Consider the following 19,404-nt stretch of genomic DNA (forward strand, 5'->3'; position numbering starts at 1 on the left):
AATACTTCCAGGCCTTTATACCATATCATAACATATATAAACAAATATGAAAATAATGCATATTCCATAATTTATTTCATTATCTATATATTCGCCTATCAGACTTCCTATTTACATAGTGCTGACACAATGAAGGATCTAGCATTTAGCTACACTGCAGTGAATCAGACGCTGCTCAACTACTGATGCCGGCTGTTGTTTACGGGGGTGGACAAACTTCGGGAAGCGGGTCGAGATGGTCGTTTGCTCGTTACGCAACTTGTTGTAGCGCTGTTTGTCGTTAGGGCAGGTCGTTTCTGCCGGCTTGTGCAGCGATAGCCTTGTCGGATTGTCGTCAGGGCGAGACCATTATATCTACAATAGATGCCGAATAGCAGTTCTTTTACGTCCAAGACGTTTCTGTTAGTTGGACACTGCCATTCACCATATCGATCACGCTAATGTTTTGCAATACATCTGTAGATCCTGATTTGCTACGATCACATCAGCGTACGGCCATTTTGCATCTATGAGCAACCCCAAAGTCACGGAATTTCATCAAATATTTACGGTTGTGTGTCCCAAATGCATTCAAGTGTCGATTTCGGTCGTCATGACTTTATGTAGTGCATCTTTAGAACCATTTTTTTTTTCTATAAAAACATCAAAATGTTTCATAGTATATTTTATCTCAGTGTACGTTTGTTCCTGGAGTATTTTAGCCTTGGGGTGTTTTACTTGCTATATATTCTAAAGCGAATGGTAGGTCTGACTTAGACCTTTACGATTTGTATAATTAGATGTTGCACAACCGCCGACTTATTTTTGCAGGCCGTATAATTATTAGCGACAAAGGGATTGGTGCTAACGCTTCGTTTCGCAATATATTCATGCAAATAATACTGTGTAACTGGGAATAGGAATCAGGCGACCAAGTACAAGAGCATGGTGAAATTTGAACTTTAACAAGGACGCAATTGGGAGAAAAGTGGGTTTCTAATCAAGAGAGAACACTTGGCGACGGATGCTTTGCGCCGTCTAAAGGATCTAACAAAGTCCGCTGCCTCTTTAGGTTAATGAAGAATGCCGACTTGCTAACCGCTAACGCAGACGCAGTCGTTGGAGGCCCGAACTGTAATTTAAGGTAAACGTGTTTTTTTTTTTTAGCTTTAATTGCCATAGTTTTGCCTCAGAGGTACGTTTAATATTTAGCCTCGCCAATAACATATGGTGAACAATTAATTTCCCGACTCGCAGGCTTCATATAAGCACTGCTAAACTCTGGCAACAAAGGATCATTGTCCGACGTTGGGGGTGCCCATTCTGCGACAAACGAAGTAGATATCATAGCTCGTTAAACTGAGACCTGCTATGTGCTATGTACTAACACAGCTATCTTTCCATAGTTTTACCTGGTTGGGTAAGGTAATACGACAAGCAAAAAATCGTTCTGGTGAGGAATCCGATGGTACTAACACAGGCAGAAATATTAAATCGTATGTCCTTTCATGGCCGTATTTCGCACACTTAGGTTGCGTAAGGCCATTTATGTATTGATGTTTTATGCAAGAGTAGAATTATGTCCTCGGGAGGTGATATGTTGCACTTATCGTCGATATCTGCAGCTTGACATGTGATTTTCCAGGTTTTACGAATAGATAACGACTTCATTACTTCTGCGTATGGCCAATGGTATTGTCCCAGGTGAGGCTTTAAGGCGGAATACTTCTAATGGCGCTATCTTTTTTTTGCACCCGATAGCCGTGTTGCTTCCTTCGAAGAGGCGTTCCGTAATACGTATTTTGCGTTATTATTAGCTAAGCTGTGTTATACTCGTACATTGAGCAGAGATACGCGTAAATATTTTAATGGTTTATCCTATAACGGTAAGTCCACAGTTTAGCTCGCCTAGTTCTTCCCGATCAGATCACTTTATGAATGTCCGCTAAATCCATTATCATGAAGCTTTCGACAATGCAATGTTATTTATGCGGAAATCGCGAAACTTCTTTTTTTCATACCAGCACAATTGGCCGTTGTCACAAATAAGTTCATCAATACGATCTGCGATCATTTTTATTAAGGAAACTGATCTCAGATTCTCTATTACGTTCGTATGTTGCTGAAAAATGAATTTGTCTTGTCACTGTTCGATTGGTTGTCATATATACTTTCAATTGAGCCCTGATAATAATTTACAGAAAAGTACGCTTTTAAGAAAAAAAATTCCATCTTGCGTATTGCTACGGCATTAAAGCGGACCAAAGACCTTCACGTGACTGGAAACGCTAGGGGATCACGCACCACATCCCGATCCAAATACAAAGCGCTGGATTTGGGTACTTCGTAATATATTTTCGGATTACACATCCGTTATCTCTGGTCGAAACGATCATAATATATCTATGGTATAGATAGTTAGACCATTCACCTCTGGTGTATCTAGCCGGAAACGGCTGACTGCTTCGAACGTCTCTCCGTTTGTTTTCATTGTTTCCTCACGCGTTAAACAAAATATACTTCCATAGGTGCCTCAATCTCGTACCGATTAAGAAGCCAGCGTCACGTCTGTAATTTTTCTCAGGCCGCGTTATATAGGAATCATTTATGTACTAACTTCCGAAAACATACACGTATAGAAATAATTTCCTTCATTTGCATGCACTGCCTATATACCGTATTCATCTTTCGTATGCTACATTGAAGTCTCTGAGGACAGTGGATAATATCCGAAATGGCATCAATACCTGTACTTTTATCACATCGATATCCCCGATTCTATACTGTGTATTGATATAAATAAGACGTATTTGAGAATGTGTACGTTATCACCTTAAAAAAATAAGATTACTTAGAATGAGCTTGGTGGATGCATACGGACCCGGCTGCTACGTAACTTTGGCTGAATAAGTTAAAAAGCACAAATCAAACATGCTGGACATATCAGAGATAGAAAGCTCATTTTGATCGATCTGTTAAAGTGACGAAACAGGTAATAATAAGTCTAGCGTGATAAAGTGTCTAGTGAAATCGTTTCGCAGACATGCACTAATAGATAATCTATACGACTAGTAGATCGACGTATTACATAAGGTGATAAAAATGCAAGCCCAATAAATCGTAACTGGACTCATTACTAGCCGATAGCATCTGGGTCAAAATGAACTAGAAATGTGGCCACTTCGGGTTGCTTCAGGGCGGAATTGATAGAAAAACTAAATAACGCGTACCGGAATTTTGGACAGCTGTTTGGTAAACTAGGCCAAGTCCTGCCCAGCCACCGCAGCTCTAACTTGCGTGTTTCACGTCGTTTTTGCTGGCCATTTCTCAACGAAGTGGATTCGCCCTCTGGACATACGTGTTATAAACATGTACACGTTACGGTTCTTATAGAATGACACAGAATAAACTTTCCAAACGGCGAATGTGTAATTGTCTGTTTTGCAAATGCAAGCATATAAAGCGCACGAAAGTTACGCGCAAACTTAGACTTCTAAATGAGGATCAAATTAGTCATAGAGATTGCTAGTATATAGCTGTTGCTGGCTATGAAGTTAATAATAATAGTATTCTTCATAAGGATATAAGTGCCATAACTTCTTGCTATTAGCAAGAATGGCAAAACTTTACTATGTTATTTTAAGCAATATGTACATATATTCATAGTAGTTCTAGTGTACATATATTAATCAACAGTGTAGTTAGTAATTAGCAAAGCCATTCAACTGAAGGCATGAACTTAAGGCCAGAAGGTAAGTAGCATTTATCATAGAGCCTCAAACCTGAGCTATAGCGTTGGTTTAAACTGCGAAAGCCGGAGGCCTTCAGCCTTTTTCTTGGTTTGAGCCCGTTAGATTAAAGTTGTTCATGCAGGCTGGACGCTGCTGAGGTATCTCGGCCTCGCCCTTCCCCCAGAGCATAACTTCATCAAAAAAGCTAGACACCCAAGAAGACGTAACTCAAAGAGATAAAAACAACGCCCTTCAAGCTTCCGTACACGAGCTAAACTTACACAGAGAAGTAACCAGGGTCTTATCGCGTCACGTCGCAAGAAGGAAACTTTTCAGTGCGCGATAGTAATAGTTCAAGTGATTCATCTTGCTAGTTCGTATAAAGGTGCTGGCAAATATCCTTTTATCGGTTACTAATTTATGCCGATAAAGGAGGATTTGAGCACATCCTCAAGGATTGGCAGCATTGGTAAGGGCGTATAATAATGATACGTTCACGTTTCGTATACGTTCTAAACCATTTTAACGCAGTTTAGCTTTATTCGTAACCTCATTGAATTTATGAAGAATATATATAGATTTTGTTACAGACCAATTTTGTCGGTCGCGCCGTACTCTAATGCGATACCTACGCGGTTATGGTCCCAAAACCAATTCAATCTACTGTCGGTACAATTAAATAGAAAAGCAAACAAATTATGAATACAGGTGCAATTCGTTTTGTACAGGTTCGTTTAAATATTACCTAGTACTCGTAACGTGGGACAAATCGGTTTTCCGCCATGGCATATACCGATGCCTCGATTACATGTTCAACTTATGATAACTTAATATTTCATTCATACACATAATAAGAGATGATACACATACTATATCTCGTATGTACACTGTTCGACAGTCGCGAAACGTCAAAGCAATTGTACTCATCAGATGCGTCTTGTGCCAAATACGAATTTCTAAATTCAGCGAGACTTCACTCAAGTGAAAATGAGTAACCGTATAACAAATATAACCACAAAAGACTCTATGACGCGATGATACAGTCACGGCTCGTCGTAAAAATACTAGAAATAGCAGTAAACAGCGTAATGTCGTTCTATTTTGAATAGTCTCCTAGATGCACACGCAGCATCCAATGTGTACGCAGGTACATTTTATATATATATATATATATATATATGTATAGGAAGTCATTTCAGTCAGTATGATATTATTATTTACAGCAATGCTAGATAATAATAGAACAACAACCAAACATACAAACTGTTCTCTAGTTGACCTTCTTTAACTTATCACCATTTTGTGGTTACAAGAGAGCTCTACGGGTAATTGAACTATTGTAGAACCTCGTCGACTGTTTGTTTAAGGCCCTTAAACGACTTGAAAAGTAACCAGTAGTGAGTTTCTTTTTCGACCAATGTCCATCCACCCTTACTTTGTAGGACCTTTTGTAGAAACAGTATCGGACTATGACTGATGGAATAAGTACGTTAGCTTTACGGGTATGCATACATAAGTTTTTATATAAACCCTAACTGGGATGACAGATGAGGAGGCGTGCGTCTGCTCGCCGAAGTTACAGTAATTGCTTTGCGCCCCGTTCGCCGGTTCTCTATCCCCGCTTCTACATTGATCACTGAAATGTTCGCGCATATTACTGACGTCGCTTTGTGATGAAGGGACATACTGGCTTTTGCTGGTCGTCAAGGCCTTCAATGAAATCATCGCAGATTCCGTTGACATTGGCTGCCTGAGCGCTCTCAAATCGTTCGAGAATCCGTTTACGAATTAGATGACGAATGAATGAGAAACCTAGTAGTGAGCTTTGGAAGACGGCCTTGAGAACCCACAAGCAAAATCGGTCAGCGTTTGTCAGACGATAGCTACCGTCGATTCCGCAGACCTGTTAATCAATAAAATATAAGATAACATCATAATGATTTCGGTTTGTTGGAAAAAAACTAACATGCTGCTGTATTTTTACTCTTTCTACTATTCTTGGCATCGCAACCGATAGCTTAAGAGGGAATCTGTGGTTACCGAGTTGTGTCGTCATTGTAGCGAACCCCCATTATCTATGGCTCGGGTGATACGAGTCACGGGTCCAGTGTAAGTACAGATATCGGTTACATAGGATCGTTACGGGCGTGCTAAGCGCTTGTCCGAACTGAAACGGTTATGAGGCTGCATTGCAGGGGAGGTCTAGTTAAAAGGAACCACAAACACCGTGCGTTTGTATACATAGTATTCGTGTATGGGAGTTTGTTCTTGTATGTGCTTGAGCTTCATAAGCAGAAGCCTGCGGTCACCTGAAGTTCGCTAGACAAAAAACGAAAACAGAGCGTAAGTTGTTTTTGCAAAGCATTTTAATTTTCCACATACACACTGCCGCGGAACCTAATACCTAAACATACGGAGCTGCTCCGACGCAATCGTATAACTTGTTTGCGAGCTTCACACAAAAGTTTTCCCGCATATCCATGGCCCGCCCATGTCATAAATTCTACCACTGAATATAAGCTATTCAGCCATTATAAATGTATGTACATGTTCATATAAGGAAAAGACATTTCGTAATTAGCGAATATTAGTGCCATTACTGTACATAAACGTCCTTTTGCTTTGTAATCGAGGTGATTTGTTACCCTTTGAGTAATTTCCCTTTTTATCTAACGCAAAATAAAATGATACAAACAGATACTCTTGATTGTATCAAGCTTATACACAAATTAACGTTAGTGTTAGGCTCATTTATTTGTGTAGGTTAATGTTAAACACTTAAATATCTGGAAAATTCATTTTTAAGCTTGAAAATACAAATAGTTGTATCAAATCATTAAGGGCAAGCTTTGCCTACCATGTTATTAGTCATTCAGTAATTCAAAGCAAAGAAAATTTTCATAAATTTAAAAAAAAAGTAGGCCACTTCAAAGTTCAACGGAGTAAGATAAAAGGTTTCTGGTTATAAAGTTATCAGAAATCGAAGTGTATGTATTGCTGGCATGTTAGCAAACGATGAGCCTCATAAAATGCTCCTACTAGAATAAGCTATCACGTTGAATCGGACGAATGTATCAAATTTTAAAATCAAAAGGAAAACTGGCTGAAGTCTGCAACTCTACACAAAAACAAGCCTTGTGAGCCTTCAGACAGCTTCACACAAGCCAGCTCTAGCCATATTATCCATATTGGCCGTAATGATCTACCTTTGTTGTGCAGAATTTTCAAAACTTACGTCATACATCCCGCAATTCGGCATTTGCACCGCACTGGATAAAAAACGAAATGCCACCATGAAGCAATTTTATATAAATAATATATCTATATAAATAGGGTTATCCCACATATACGCATAATGAGTGGATATATGAATCGAATGGAAATTTTCGGTGCATGGACTATATATGGTTAAATAGATGGTCCTGTATAGGACCATCTATTTAATTTTATATATATATATATATATATATATATATATATATATATATAATATTTAGTTTGACAACATTATTTCAAAGTTACTTTATTTAACTTTATACTTTAAAAATGTGAATTGAAGTTGAAGTGGATCCAAATTTAATCATGTTTATAGATAGAGAAGTTTATACTGAAACTATTTTTGCAAAAGTCCCGAACTGTAATTTCTATTTTAACCCGATAATATTGGATGCGGGGACGCTCATGTTTAAACGTACAAAAAGAAATCCATTAATTTTTTTTTCTGTTATCTACGAGGAACTAATTGTTCTCCTTTAAGAAGAACTCTGACTTGCTCTGTCTGACCCATATCTTATCGTCATGCACTTCACGCGCAATAGCAGTTGTCTATAATAACACGTTTTAGACATTAGACACGAATTAAGTTATTAGGAAGGATTGTTGCGTACATGTTTTGGCGCACATTTTTTAGAAATAGTTGGGCCGTTATTTACCAATTCAATATAGCCCGTATGATGATGTATCTTTAAAAATGAATTCTGTGAATGGTTGATCGTTTATCTACCTAGTAAATTTAAAATCAAGTGTTTCCATATCGACTAATATCTTATATCCCATAAATTACTTAATGCGGGCAGAAGTTTGTATAAAAAACATATATATATATATTATCGACGCGGTGGCTTAGACGGTCCAGCTTCTGAATGGAAAAAGAGAAAGTAAACTGCTTCTAGTTTCGTTTGCGTCACATACTAGTCTGAATGAGTGAGGAAACCTATAATATAAAGGGTGAATATTGTAAAGTAAAACTGAGCTTCGTCTGTTAATAAACCAGCTTTTGAAAAATTGGTGCCAGCGACAAAGTGTATGTCCGATTAAAAACATAATGCTCCCAAATGAGGGGACAAAGTAGAATATTAATATAGAAATATGTAGAATAAAAAAATATATAGAAATAACGGCAAATATGATCTTGTTTCAATTCAATGTTTAGCGATTTTTGCAACAGTTCCTATGCAGTATGTTGATTAGGCGAAAACATGATCTTATCCTTATAGTTTTGTCGGATGAACGAGGGGGAGTTTTGGCTCGAGAATTGATCCTGTCCACAACGTATCTAGTTTATCAGAGGCCAAATAGTGACCATAAATTGAATGGGCTCTTTGTATTTTTTCCCAAAACGGTCCAGCATTACCGAATGATGTGTATATTGCTCATTTGTGAGAGTTGGGTTATCATTGCGTATAATGTTGGGTGTGGGTGTCAGCCATATTCTAAAATAACTACACAACTACAGTGCGGTAATGGCGCATCCTCAATTGGGCAACTGATAGAGAAGTTGGAATGGTTACGAGTATCTATATGAGGGTAACTGAATAGGCGAAATAAGATAAATAGAAATTGTTGTCATTATAAAACCGGATTGCTAAATTAAGCTGCTGGAATGACCACGCTAAAATAGCGGGCGGAATGACTGGAAAAGGAAAAAGCTGAATTAAGTGAAGCTGGAGCTGTAATGAAATCGCTACAAAGGAATAAGAAGCATAATTAGAACTCGCTAGTCGTAAATCGGCGACTTAACAGAGTTCGCTTTACGTTCAATCAAAATAAATTACCGAACAGTATAAATTATGCAGTTAAATGAACGTTTAGTACGATACGTGTTCAGAGCCGCTACGAGTGCACCGATGCGTCGTTCGTTGCCACCGAGGCCGAGTAGCTTCCGATATCAACCGTAACTTATCACAGAACATTTCTTTCACTGGGCCCTTTTTCGCCGTTCGTATATTTTCTCTTGTGCCAGTATTACCGATAAGTTATACTAGACAACTATAGTATGCAAAACGAAAGCAAACTCAACTCTTGATAAATTGACATCAATGAATACGAGCAATACACGTACTTGCGCAAAAAACGTGATGAATGCTGGATAAGTGAGTGGAATAAGGCGGCCTGGGGCCGCCGCGAGTAAAGCTTCGATGACGCTTTCTCCCAGCTTCATCTGCCCTCGAGTGCAGGAAAGCAGTGCCGGTATCACCTCGCGTTCGGACAAATTTGAGTTGAAGATACGAAATGCCTTAAGGCCCTCCGAGCAGGTGTTGTATTCATCAGAGATACCCATTAGGTAGCCTGAACATGGAATAAACGATTGAAAAACGAAAGCTTAAATTGTTCTAATATTTTACATATGACCAAATCATCTTCATAACCATAAATCTACCTGATCTTATTACTGCTTCGTATCTGTTTAGGACACGGGAACCTTATGCTAACTTGTATAGCCAATAGTTTTCTGAAAATGCCTATTGATAACATTAAGCGTAGCGAATGTTTCTTATTCGAATCGGACAAATTAAAGGCGGCCTATTACGAGCCTACTACGTGAGCAATTAGATGCGTGGATCTAAAATTTATTGCCCTCCCAAAGAATCTTTCTGGAACCTTTTCAGGGGCCGTCATCATTTACGGGAACTAGATAAAATGTATGGCTGCTGTAGCTTTACATTTACTTTCATGAGCTGCGGAATAGGCAAACCAAATACAGAGCTATGCTAACGTGTGCTCGTTACGAAATTCACCGAACTCAGACAGATACGCCTATCCGTACTATATCCTATGTGATTTTCAGTCATTTTTCAAATTCAGAAGATTTTTATATCAAGCAAATGTTTAATAAGATCGCTATTGAACGTTGTCGTATTCGTGTTTTTTTGCTGTCTACATGAAGAGATCGAACGCATCGCTCATCTCGCCCCATCATTTGTACTACATGATCGGAAGCGTTCCATAAGACGCTTTGAATCGACCAAGTCATGTGTTTACATTTGGATAGAATTGATCTTTCAGAACCAACCAATTCCAGTCGGAATTTCTGGTAGAGTCGTGACCATTCGGTTCTGTTTTAGGTAAACGAAGCGGTCGCTATTTGTAGGAGTTTTTGATTCAGTAGCATAGTCACTATGTGAGTGGAGCATGAAGTCGTAAGCTCGAGTCTGCAACCTAAAACGACCAGTACGGAAGTACTTTTTCTTGTACTAAGTATTCTCAGCCTCGAATCTTTCTCACACTCATAGACACTATTTGAGATTTGGGTTGCTATTATCTAAGCGTCCAACTTCAAGCGTGTTAAGGCACGACTCTAGTTACCTATGCTGATTTAGCTTCTAGCGTCGAAACAAGATCAGAAAGCGTTATCCGCGCAAGCGTCTCTCAAACAAAATCAGAAATCGTTTATATGAGGCCTTGTGTCTTAGATTGTTGAGCCTTGTTTCACCGCATCCTTCAGGTTAAAGAAGCATCTTATTGCTATACTATTTCTATGATAATATAATAACTGTGTGATCGAACAAAGCTATGACGAACAGAGTATTCCGAGTGGCAGCACTCGGTCTTCAAAAACAACTGACTCCCCCACGAAAATAGAGAGCCAGTGAGATGAAGATGTAGACTAACGTTTGAAGAATTATCGATTTCATAGAATATGTTGTCTGTACAAGAGCTCTGCAAGGTAGTGACAAATGACATCTTGACACTCAATCGTATTAATTAGCTTTCGCACAATATTCAGCGCACGTAGATGCAGTCATAAGATTACCCATTATGCCGTTTTCAACAATAGCCAAATAGTCGAAGTAAAAAGTGCCTCTCAACCGTTGGCTAGAGGCTAGACTATATAATGGCAACCTCCTTTGTAGTAACAGATCAATGCAGGGTGAATTGTCATGCTTACCTATACATCGCCAATAGTGTACAATACCCTCGAAGTCCTTCTCTTTGAGATGGCCAAGCCCAACCTTGCGAGGGTACATGACCATCAACCGAATGAAGCTGCTCTGCGTGCACGCCATCCAATATTGACTGATCCACCGCTCCCCATTGGGCCGTGTTTCCAATCGCTCCATGTAACGGTTGGCAGCGAGGTGCATCTTGCGAACTCGCTTGACGCTCTGGTGTCCTGAAGAATGTCATATTGACTGATTTATATTTTATTCTCGTGAAATACCGACTCCTCCCCCTTCTACTCTTGGGATGGTGGATGGGATGGGTTTAGACCATTTATAAGCTGATACTTTTAAGATGTATTGCTGAATGGAACAAGATAAAAGCTGATCCGCTTGGATAGAAGTGACCTGCTGTTTTCGTTTCTGCGCCGGGAAGCTGTACCGGGTATTGTTTTAGGGTCTGCATCTGTTGAAGCTAATGCTGCTTTTCTTAATCGATCATTCCATGGTATACTTTATTTGTAATGTAGTGGGCCGTATAATACTCTTATATCAATGGACTACGAACATTCTTGCACCAGCTTCCTCTGGTACAAAAATGTTCGTTTGGAACAATCTAAGAGCAGTTCATATAGAGCATAATACTGAACATCGATGTGACATTTATTTAATCTAGGAAAAATCAATCTTTTATCAAACAAAACAAAGTTTACGTTCCATCCATCTTTTAACGGCACTTCGAAGTTGTGACATTTAGCGTTGCGCTTTCTTCGGATTGTTCGGAATGAAAGTTCACTGTATAATGATAATAATAGCCTATATAAAATAGCAAACATCTTGTTACTGTCCAAGCATTGCCTGTGTTTTTTTTTTTTTTTTTTATTTATCATGATTAGATCGATAGCTGTAACTGTAAATTTAATCTATCAAAAAAAAAAAAAAATGGGCGCATACCGTAGGTTGCAAATTAGGTAAAAGGAATTGAATAAAAATGTCCTCTTGATGCCATGATCCAACGGAGGGTTGAAGGTTCAAGAAGACTTGCAGTGGACTTCGTCGTTCGGAGAGAACGAAAAATCATTAGAAATTTAATCTCGAGTAATCTGGAAGCTTGCGTACTCAGCGTCTTACTTTATAGGTACTAAGTCATTTTAGCTTCTGAAGTCTATAGAATTCCGCTGTACAAATGATCAGCGAATTCACTGGTTTCCGATAAACGTATGCACACTGCTTACATGTGCCATAGACTAACTCGATTTCGAGCTCAATCTCTAGTCTTTCGCAATGTAATTACTACTGGAGGAACACTACGGACCGCTTTAAGTGCTGAGCGCCACTCTTACGTTATTTGACAATAGGTTTTTTTTTTTTTTTTTTTTTTTTTTTTGCAAATATTGAGTGTGCCTATGCATTGTGGAATCATTTTTACTTAGGGCGATTGCTAAATAATAGGGAAAGTGTGCAAACTCGGGCAGAAAAAAAAGCGCATGAAAGTGTAGTACCGTGTCTGTACTCTGTGCTTTCGTTGTTTCGTGTTTGTTTTTAAGTGTTGCAATAACGTTTAGATATTTATTTGTAACGACCGTCGAAATGCACAGTCTTCTTGCTATTTTAATGGCGTTTACCGATGGCTGCTAAAGCTGAGGTTGGTGGTAAAGTGTTCCTTATCAATTATCTATTGTACTGAAAAGAAGCATCGGGGTGCGCTGTGACATTTATCAAAGGCCTAATAAAAGTCAATAATAACATATGTTTGTCTTTAGCTGATTTTGGCTTAGGTAAACGCATTAGAAAAAATGTCAAAAAAGATCAACGATGTGTGGGATACGGATAAGCAAGCAGAAAAATCTGAACATTCATACTTCAATTTTATAACGGCTAAAAGACACTGGCAGTATTATCTTATCTATATATTGTCATCATTAATTACGTGACGATTTTATTTTAAATTGATAATACCGCACTGTTGTTATAGGGGTACTACGTTCTAACAGAAACTGGGCACATTGTCAAATAAAATACTAAATAAATAATAGCTACGAAATAGACATGTTACATCCAATAGGGCTATATCGTCGAAAAAGTATTGACCGTTTTATATTAAAATTGAGAAAAATATTTTTCATATGTTAAGGTAATATTGCTACGGAAAATAGGCATTTTTTTTTGATCGATGACTCTTGCATTTTTCTGCATAAGTCCATCAGTGTAGGGGTCCTGTGGTTTCTGGGCGAACAATTGTTTTTAACAATAATTTTTGAATCCCTTCATTAAACTTAGCACCATTAAGGGAACTTTGCAAAGACCGAAACAGATCATAGCATGACAGTGGATGAATTGTTGTGATGAAATACAACGTCCCTTCTCCACTAGGACCAGTTGATTTTCTTCAATGACCTATTGTAGTCTACTTAATTGCTGACAGGATATGCTCGAGTTAACTGTTTTGCCAGGCGGCAGCAACTCATAATGCATCAAATACATGCCGTTACCTTCTGCAGCATGAGGCTGGGCTTCGTTAACGGGTTGGAGTGAGTATTTTCTTTTCTTTTCTTAATTTGTACTTTCTTGTCCCATTTGAGACACTAAAATTATCACCCGTAATCAAGCGCTTTAGAGGTAGCTCGATGATCTTATCTTTTTTTTTTTTTTATAGAACTTCGCAGGTTCGCAGTTCATTTTCTTGCGTCAATTCGTGTGGCACCTAAGCAGCAGCGAGCTTCTTTTCAACCAGCCTCTTTCAAACGGAGTTAGTAGTAAGTGCTCGACATCTTGTCAATACCAGGGACAGTCACGTGTCGCTTTTGCTTATCTTTCGCAATGATCTCACAAACTTTGTTTGTAATTGGTCGACCATTTTGTTGGAACATTGTTCACATGGAAATTCTCAGATCGAAAGCAACAGAACCATTTTTGGGCCAATTCTTCCTATAGTTCATTCTGAGCAACATAATTTTTTTTATGGGCTTGGCAGCGTTCATGCCACTATTGTAATCAAATTGTAAGATACAGAGAATGCTTACAGAGCTTTTACGCACCTTCAAGGCTGTCTATCCTGCGTTTAAAGAAGTGCATTCCAGCGATTCGAGCATATCTGCAACCGCTTATGTCAACTTTCAGACGATAGCAACGCTGACCCAGCGGGACTTATAATACCTAAGCTATCTGACTTTGAAGCCATCCATCTAGAGAAACGGTCAATACTTTTTAATTTTTTTTTTACAAAATGGTATCAAAGGCACTTTTTTTTTGTCGTCTTTCTACAAAGAACGCCAACGAAATATTGCTTTACTTCTACTGAGAGCCCTATACCTTCAAGCGCTGTACTGCTGTGGCCAAAAGCCGTAATGCGTCTTGCCATTACACAACGGTGTATCGTTAAATACAGTAAAATTAAAGCTTCTCTGTTACGTAAAGGGTTACTATGTCGTTCAGTTCACATTTATTTTTTTTCTAGAACCTAAACGCTATAGTGGTTCCTTTGAGATAATGAGCGCTCGTATTCCATTGCAGTAGTAACGCTATTCGCGCTAGACAAACATCCAGAGTTTAGACTACTGATTTCGGCCATTAAGTCCAACAATTGCAGCCGTGTACAAGCATCAATGATTTAACCTAATGATACCTTCTGATGATGGGTCGAAAACATCGGTCCGATACCAGGACAGCACCTGCTTCGTAGTTGAGACGTAGCGGCAGGCCAGTGCCCTCAAAGTGAAATGCTGTCCATTGTGAAGGAGCACTTTGTATGGGACCTCGCTGGACATGCCCAATACCAAACTCGCCAGGTGGCAGAACAATGCCCTGCGTAGGTGGCGACGATGATGATAGCAACAACCCCATTAACAACGACCACAGAACGAACCAAACGAGAAAGAGACAAAATATACCGAAAAGTTATTTGCCTTCATTCAGTTAAACGATATATTTCTATGCACCCGTGTGACTAACTAATGCGAAGTAGCTGAATCTTACTTACATAAGCGGAGCGTTCGATACAGATACGTAGCCGCGTTTGCTATTTACGTCTATTTGTCTATACAATACCGGCTAATGTATCTGCGCTAAGCGGCAAAATTGAGTTGCCTATTCATTTTTAGTGAGTAGTCTTCAGTTCCTTGAAAATTCTCTTTAACAATTGAAGTTACGGTAACTTCTTCAAAATTTCCAGATGATAATCCTGACTGGTGCATATACAAATCACAAATACCACATGATGACATTTCTATCAGTAGTTACTAACACATGGATAAGCAAACATTCTAAAGTCTTCTACTTATGTTAGTTGTTGTCACAATCAACTAAAAAACTGTGAGACACTAAAACTATAGACATAGAAATCTTGAATCAATAAATGTCTGAACATGGTGTAAATAGATCTTCTGTCAATTTAAAGATCCGAGCACGAATGAAATAGACGAAAATTACCTCTGAGTGGTAACGGGTAAGCCGTTGTGGACAATTACCCTTGGCCACTGTCAGGAACCCACTATACGTGGCCCCATGAACACTAAGCGTGCACTCGTCACGTTTATCTATAATGTGACCATTATACAGCCCATTCGCACAGGTAATGCTTATTATATATTTAGGCATGACGGAAAAATCTACGTTTTAATTTAGAGCCGCGAAACGATTTACGCAAATTCGTAGATATAAGGCCTTCTCAGGCCAATATTTTCAACTCATTCCTGACTCAAGTCGCGTATTAAATGTGTCAAGAACAAAGGCAACGTAAAACCCCTAAAATAAACGCAAATGCAGTCTCTAAAGTTAACGTAACTTAAGTTTCAGCTTTTTGCTTAGTCTAACCACAAATCGTACGAGCCAATCAATGTGGAAGCAGGCTAAGAGTCGACCGGAAAGAACAATATATCAGTTTGAACGCCCACAATCCTATTTAGACAAATTGATTATGGCAGGCGTCTAAAATGGCGTAGACACACGTCGTTTCATGTTGGGAACGAACGTGTGTTTGAAACCGTGGTAGACAGCAGCGTCGGACGAAAAACCTCAAACGCCTATTGGTGTTCGAGGTGATTCTTAACGGCAGCTCTAGACGTAAAAATCCGAGTACTTATTGTAAAGATGGTACAAAACTAGACTACCAATTAAACTCTGGTATTGCCCTACTGCATTTGCTGTCCCTTTGAGGTTCAATTGCAAGCAATTTGTCTATTACGTAAGCGTCAAAAAGCACGTAAGCGTCCGTTACGTACGATAGTTTTCAGATCAGTGTTATTCTGTGTTCCACTATTGCAGGAATCTATTTGCCGATAGAAGCAAACGATTCTACGTCCCAGAAACCCTATTGAAAGCAAAGAACTTACGTAATATTATAATGTAATATATATAGTTATTAATAAACTATCGTAAACCACCGGAACATAAAATTACAGTCGTCAACAGGTCGGCTGCAGCTTAACCTCGAAATACCGCATCGTAAACGGTATTGTGTGATTTCTGCATATTATATAGCCTTTAGAAAATGAGTGAGGCGCCTGCAGTGCCTGCAAGCCTTTTGACGCTGGTTGGGGACCCTTCGAAATTGGTAGAACTCATAAAAGTAGCATACGATAGCATGGAAATAGTGTTTTATGCGAAATAATCGGGTCATAAATTATAATTAATGTATTTAGGTATGTCTAGGCCATTTTCAAATCAACTCAACCCAGACTTTCCAAACGAAACTTCACGACAGCCTGCCTAGCTCGTCTCATTCGTGTGACTCGTCATAATCTTTAACGTACCTCACTCGTTACAAAGAAGGCAGCGTAATAATTAATAGAAATCGGTGGTCGGTTTGAATAAATTAACGAAGAAATATTTTAGTTCTGTTCCGTTTGCAAAATACACACAGTATGTTTGGTGTCCGGAAAACAGGCTATGGTGGCGTTGCCCAGAAAGGATGCCGGATATTCAAAATTGCGGTTAATGTTAGATATCGATATTTAATTCAGGCCGCTTCCAAGCAACAGATAATAGGATAGTTCTAGGACAGATTCGGGAGAAGGGCTTGTAGCAACGCAAATAGGTATTTCATGGACCTGCACATCGAAGATATCAATGCCTAACTATCCTTAAAGCGTGCATGGCGTAACAGGAGTAAACTTGAGGTTTTTTTTCGGGGCATTTCCGCAATAATAAAAGTGTACGTTTATTTTCTCTGAATTTTCCCAGAGCATGTATTGGTGGTAGATTGTGCATTATGAAATAGAGTCAGCTCGGCGCGCCGGTACGTTCACCGGTGTGGACGATATTCAACATATCACAAGATGCTCAAAATTGCCTCTCATCGAGTTTCAAATAAGATCACTGATTAGGTGACAACAGCACCCGTACAAACGTACACCACCTTGTTGAGGCTATAACTATGGTCTTGAAGACTATTCACAAACCTTAATCTATGCCATGATTTACCCAGATAATTTATTAATTTTTTTTTCGTCGCTTATCGGTTATTTTGATTAAAAAAAAAAAAAAAAAAAACTGTCTTTTGGTTTAGTAAACGAATTCAACTATTACCGACGGCAATGTTTAGGTTTTTATCGTCGTTTAGGTTTTTAGGATCGTACTGTGGTTGAATACGAGTTCACCAGTACAGAAACGGAGGCACTGCAGAGCATTCCGTTCGGATGTTTTGCGGTTAGTTCAGTTTAGCTTGTCTGGAAGAGGAGTACACTTCTTTCAGGCATTGGATATATATCAACAAGATGTGATGGTCCAGAAGCTACTGTTCTGTTGCTGTGGGAATAATATTCGACAGAGTCGGAAAGTCACTGGCTTTCGATGAGATGGCGTTCATGAACATTTTAGAACAGAGTGACCATGAATTTACCAATGGATTATTTGTTACAGACTGGCCTAATAAAATCAGCCTGCACATCTCTGCGTACAATCAATTTTTGGGTTTCTCGAATAAAACCCGCCCTGTACATTTCAAGTGTTACTTCTGCCGTACGTTTGCATGTAAAAATCGAGCCGAACCGGACATAATCCATGTGCGTGTCTCCAGCGCCAGCAAGTCGCACTGGCCCCCATGTCTTTCGGAAGTGTTTTCACTGAACACTGTTATTATGTTCTAGGTTTTTACGTAGCACAGCCTATCAATGAATGATCCAGCAGAGAATTTCGGCGGCATAGGTTCGGTAGAAATATCCAATTCGAGAGTGATATTGAAGGGCAGCAATCAATACAATGAACTTAGCGTTAACACGGAACAAGGTTCTGCATGCACAAACGGACTCACACAAATAAGTTATCCCAAAGTACTTTTCTTCCCCTCTCGTAAAGTTCGGCATTGAGCCACGACGGCTTTTCGAAACTATTTCCACAGTCACCGGCCTCGTACAGGCCTTTCTGGAAGTCTTCGAAGCTTTTTCTAGAGAAGGCAACGTCCTCTCTAGGTCCAAGATTAACAGAGTCAATATTCACTATCACGTCATGCGGTTGTTTTCGTTGTTCATTACTGCTGTTGGTATTCCTATAGTTATTGTTGAAATTACACTGTGTCACATTTTTCGAGTCTGATTTATCCATTGTGTAATTTCATTTACTTATCGAACAACGTAAGGAGATTACGACGCGATTCTTCTGCATCTGATTCTGTTCCAGTACTAGTCTACCGCTTTCGCTTCCAGCATTAACAGCAATAGGAGAACGTGTAGAAGTCGCGAGCCGTCCGAAGGATCGCGACGCGCTCACGACAGTTCCGCGTGGTACTGCGTCGCGTGCGCCACCATCACCGCAAGCAGTCACACGGCTCCAGCCACGCCGCTAGTGACTTCTGGTGGCGTCGGGTAAACGGTGCAGCTGTTATTGAGAGGATCTCAAGGTCGTCCATTGGATCAGCTGTTCAGAAAGACGTTGCTATATGCTACGTGTTGTTCGATCGCCCCTATCTGCAGTAACCACAACTCCGAGCTACGATTAACGCTTTGCTGCAAAAAGAGTACAGACGTTTGGGCCACTGTTTATATGTATGTGTGTATTGTTTGTGTTTATCTGTGACAATACGAAAAAACCTGCTGTAAAACCAGACAATGGCAAGGACAAGGCATATCGAGGTAACCGGGACAACCTATGACATCTTATACGTAACGGCCCCGCCAGCAGGAACAGCGAATCGTTTATCGTATACTGAAGAGCGCGAATAAAAATCAATGTCGGAAAGAAAATGCAAGGGAAATTTTGTCGACGAAACATGTGTTCTATAATGAATAGCGTGAAAAAAAGCAGCTTTAACTAATAACGTGAAAGAATAGAGATATAATATAATTACAACACTGACAGTTTGTAAACTTATCAGCGAGTCAATCGGCAATTTTAGATAGGGCAAACGAGCGTAGTAGATTATTAAGCTGCGCGGAAATGGTAGATTCAATGATATGGATAATGGGTTTGACTAGTCTTCAATGAAAATGTAATACGTTGATTTGTTGCACAGGTGACCAGGAGTGCTTCTCATCAACAAAGGTAAATCGGTTGGGGGTAACGGGCACGAAAGTGAGTTTAAATTGTACTGCTCGATGAAA

General features: G+C 39.3%; 1 protein-coding gene across 3 annotated transcripts; it reads right to left on the reverse strand.

Moving 5' to 3' along the window:
* Nucleotides 1-4,209: 4,209 nt before the first annotated feature.
* LOC111272475 (uncharacterized) lies at nt 4,210-19,117 on the reverse strand. 3 transcript variants are annotated; one of them, XM_022853943.2, is made up of 5 exons: nt 18,120-19,117; nt 14,496-14,674; nt 10,879-11,103; nt 9,052-9,278; nt 4,210-5,613 (listed from the first exon to the last, which is right to left on the reverse strand). In XM_022853943.2, the coding sequence occupies exons 1-5, from the start codon at nt 18,407-18,409 to the stop codon at nt 5,365-5,367; spliced, it is 1,170 nt and encodes a 389-aa protein (XP_022709678.1). In that variant the 5' UTR covers nt 18,410-19,117; the 3' UTR covers nt 4,210-5,364. The 3 variants fall into 3 exon arrangements, with proteins under 3 accessions (XP_022709678.1, XP_022709679.1, XP_022709680.1); XM_022853944.1 differs by having other exon boundaries at nt 17,832-18,213; XM_022853945.1 differs by lacking the exon at nt 18,120-19,117 and adding an exon at nt 17,396-17,917.
* Nucleotides 19,118-19,404: the final 287 nt, after the last annotated feature.

Source organism: Varroa jacobsoni, unplaced genomic scaffold (assembly GCF_002532875.2).
Source record: "Varroa jacobsoni isolate VJ856 unplaced genomic scaffold, vjacob_1.0 contig02344, whole genome shotgun sequence".
Lineage (NCBI taxonomy): Eukaryota > Metazoa > Arthropoda > Arachnida > Mesostigmata > Varroidae > Varroa > Varroa jacobsoni.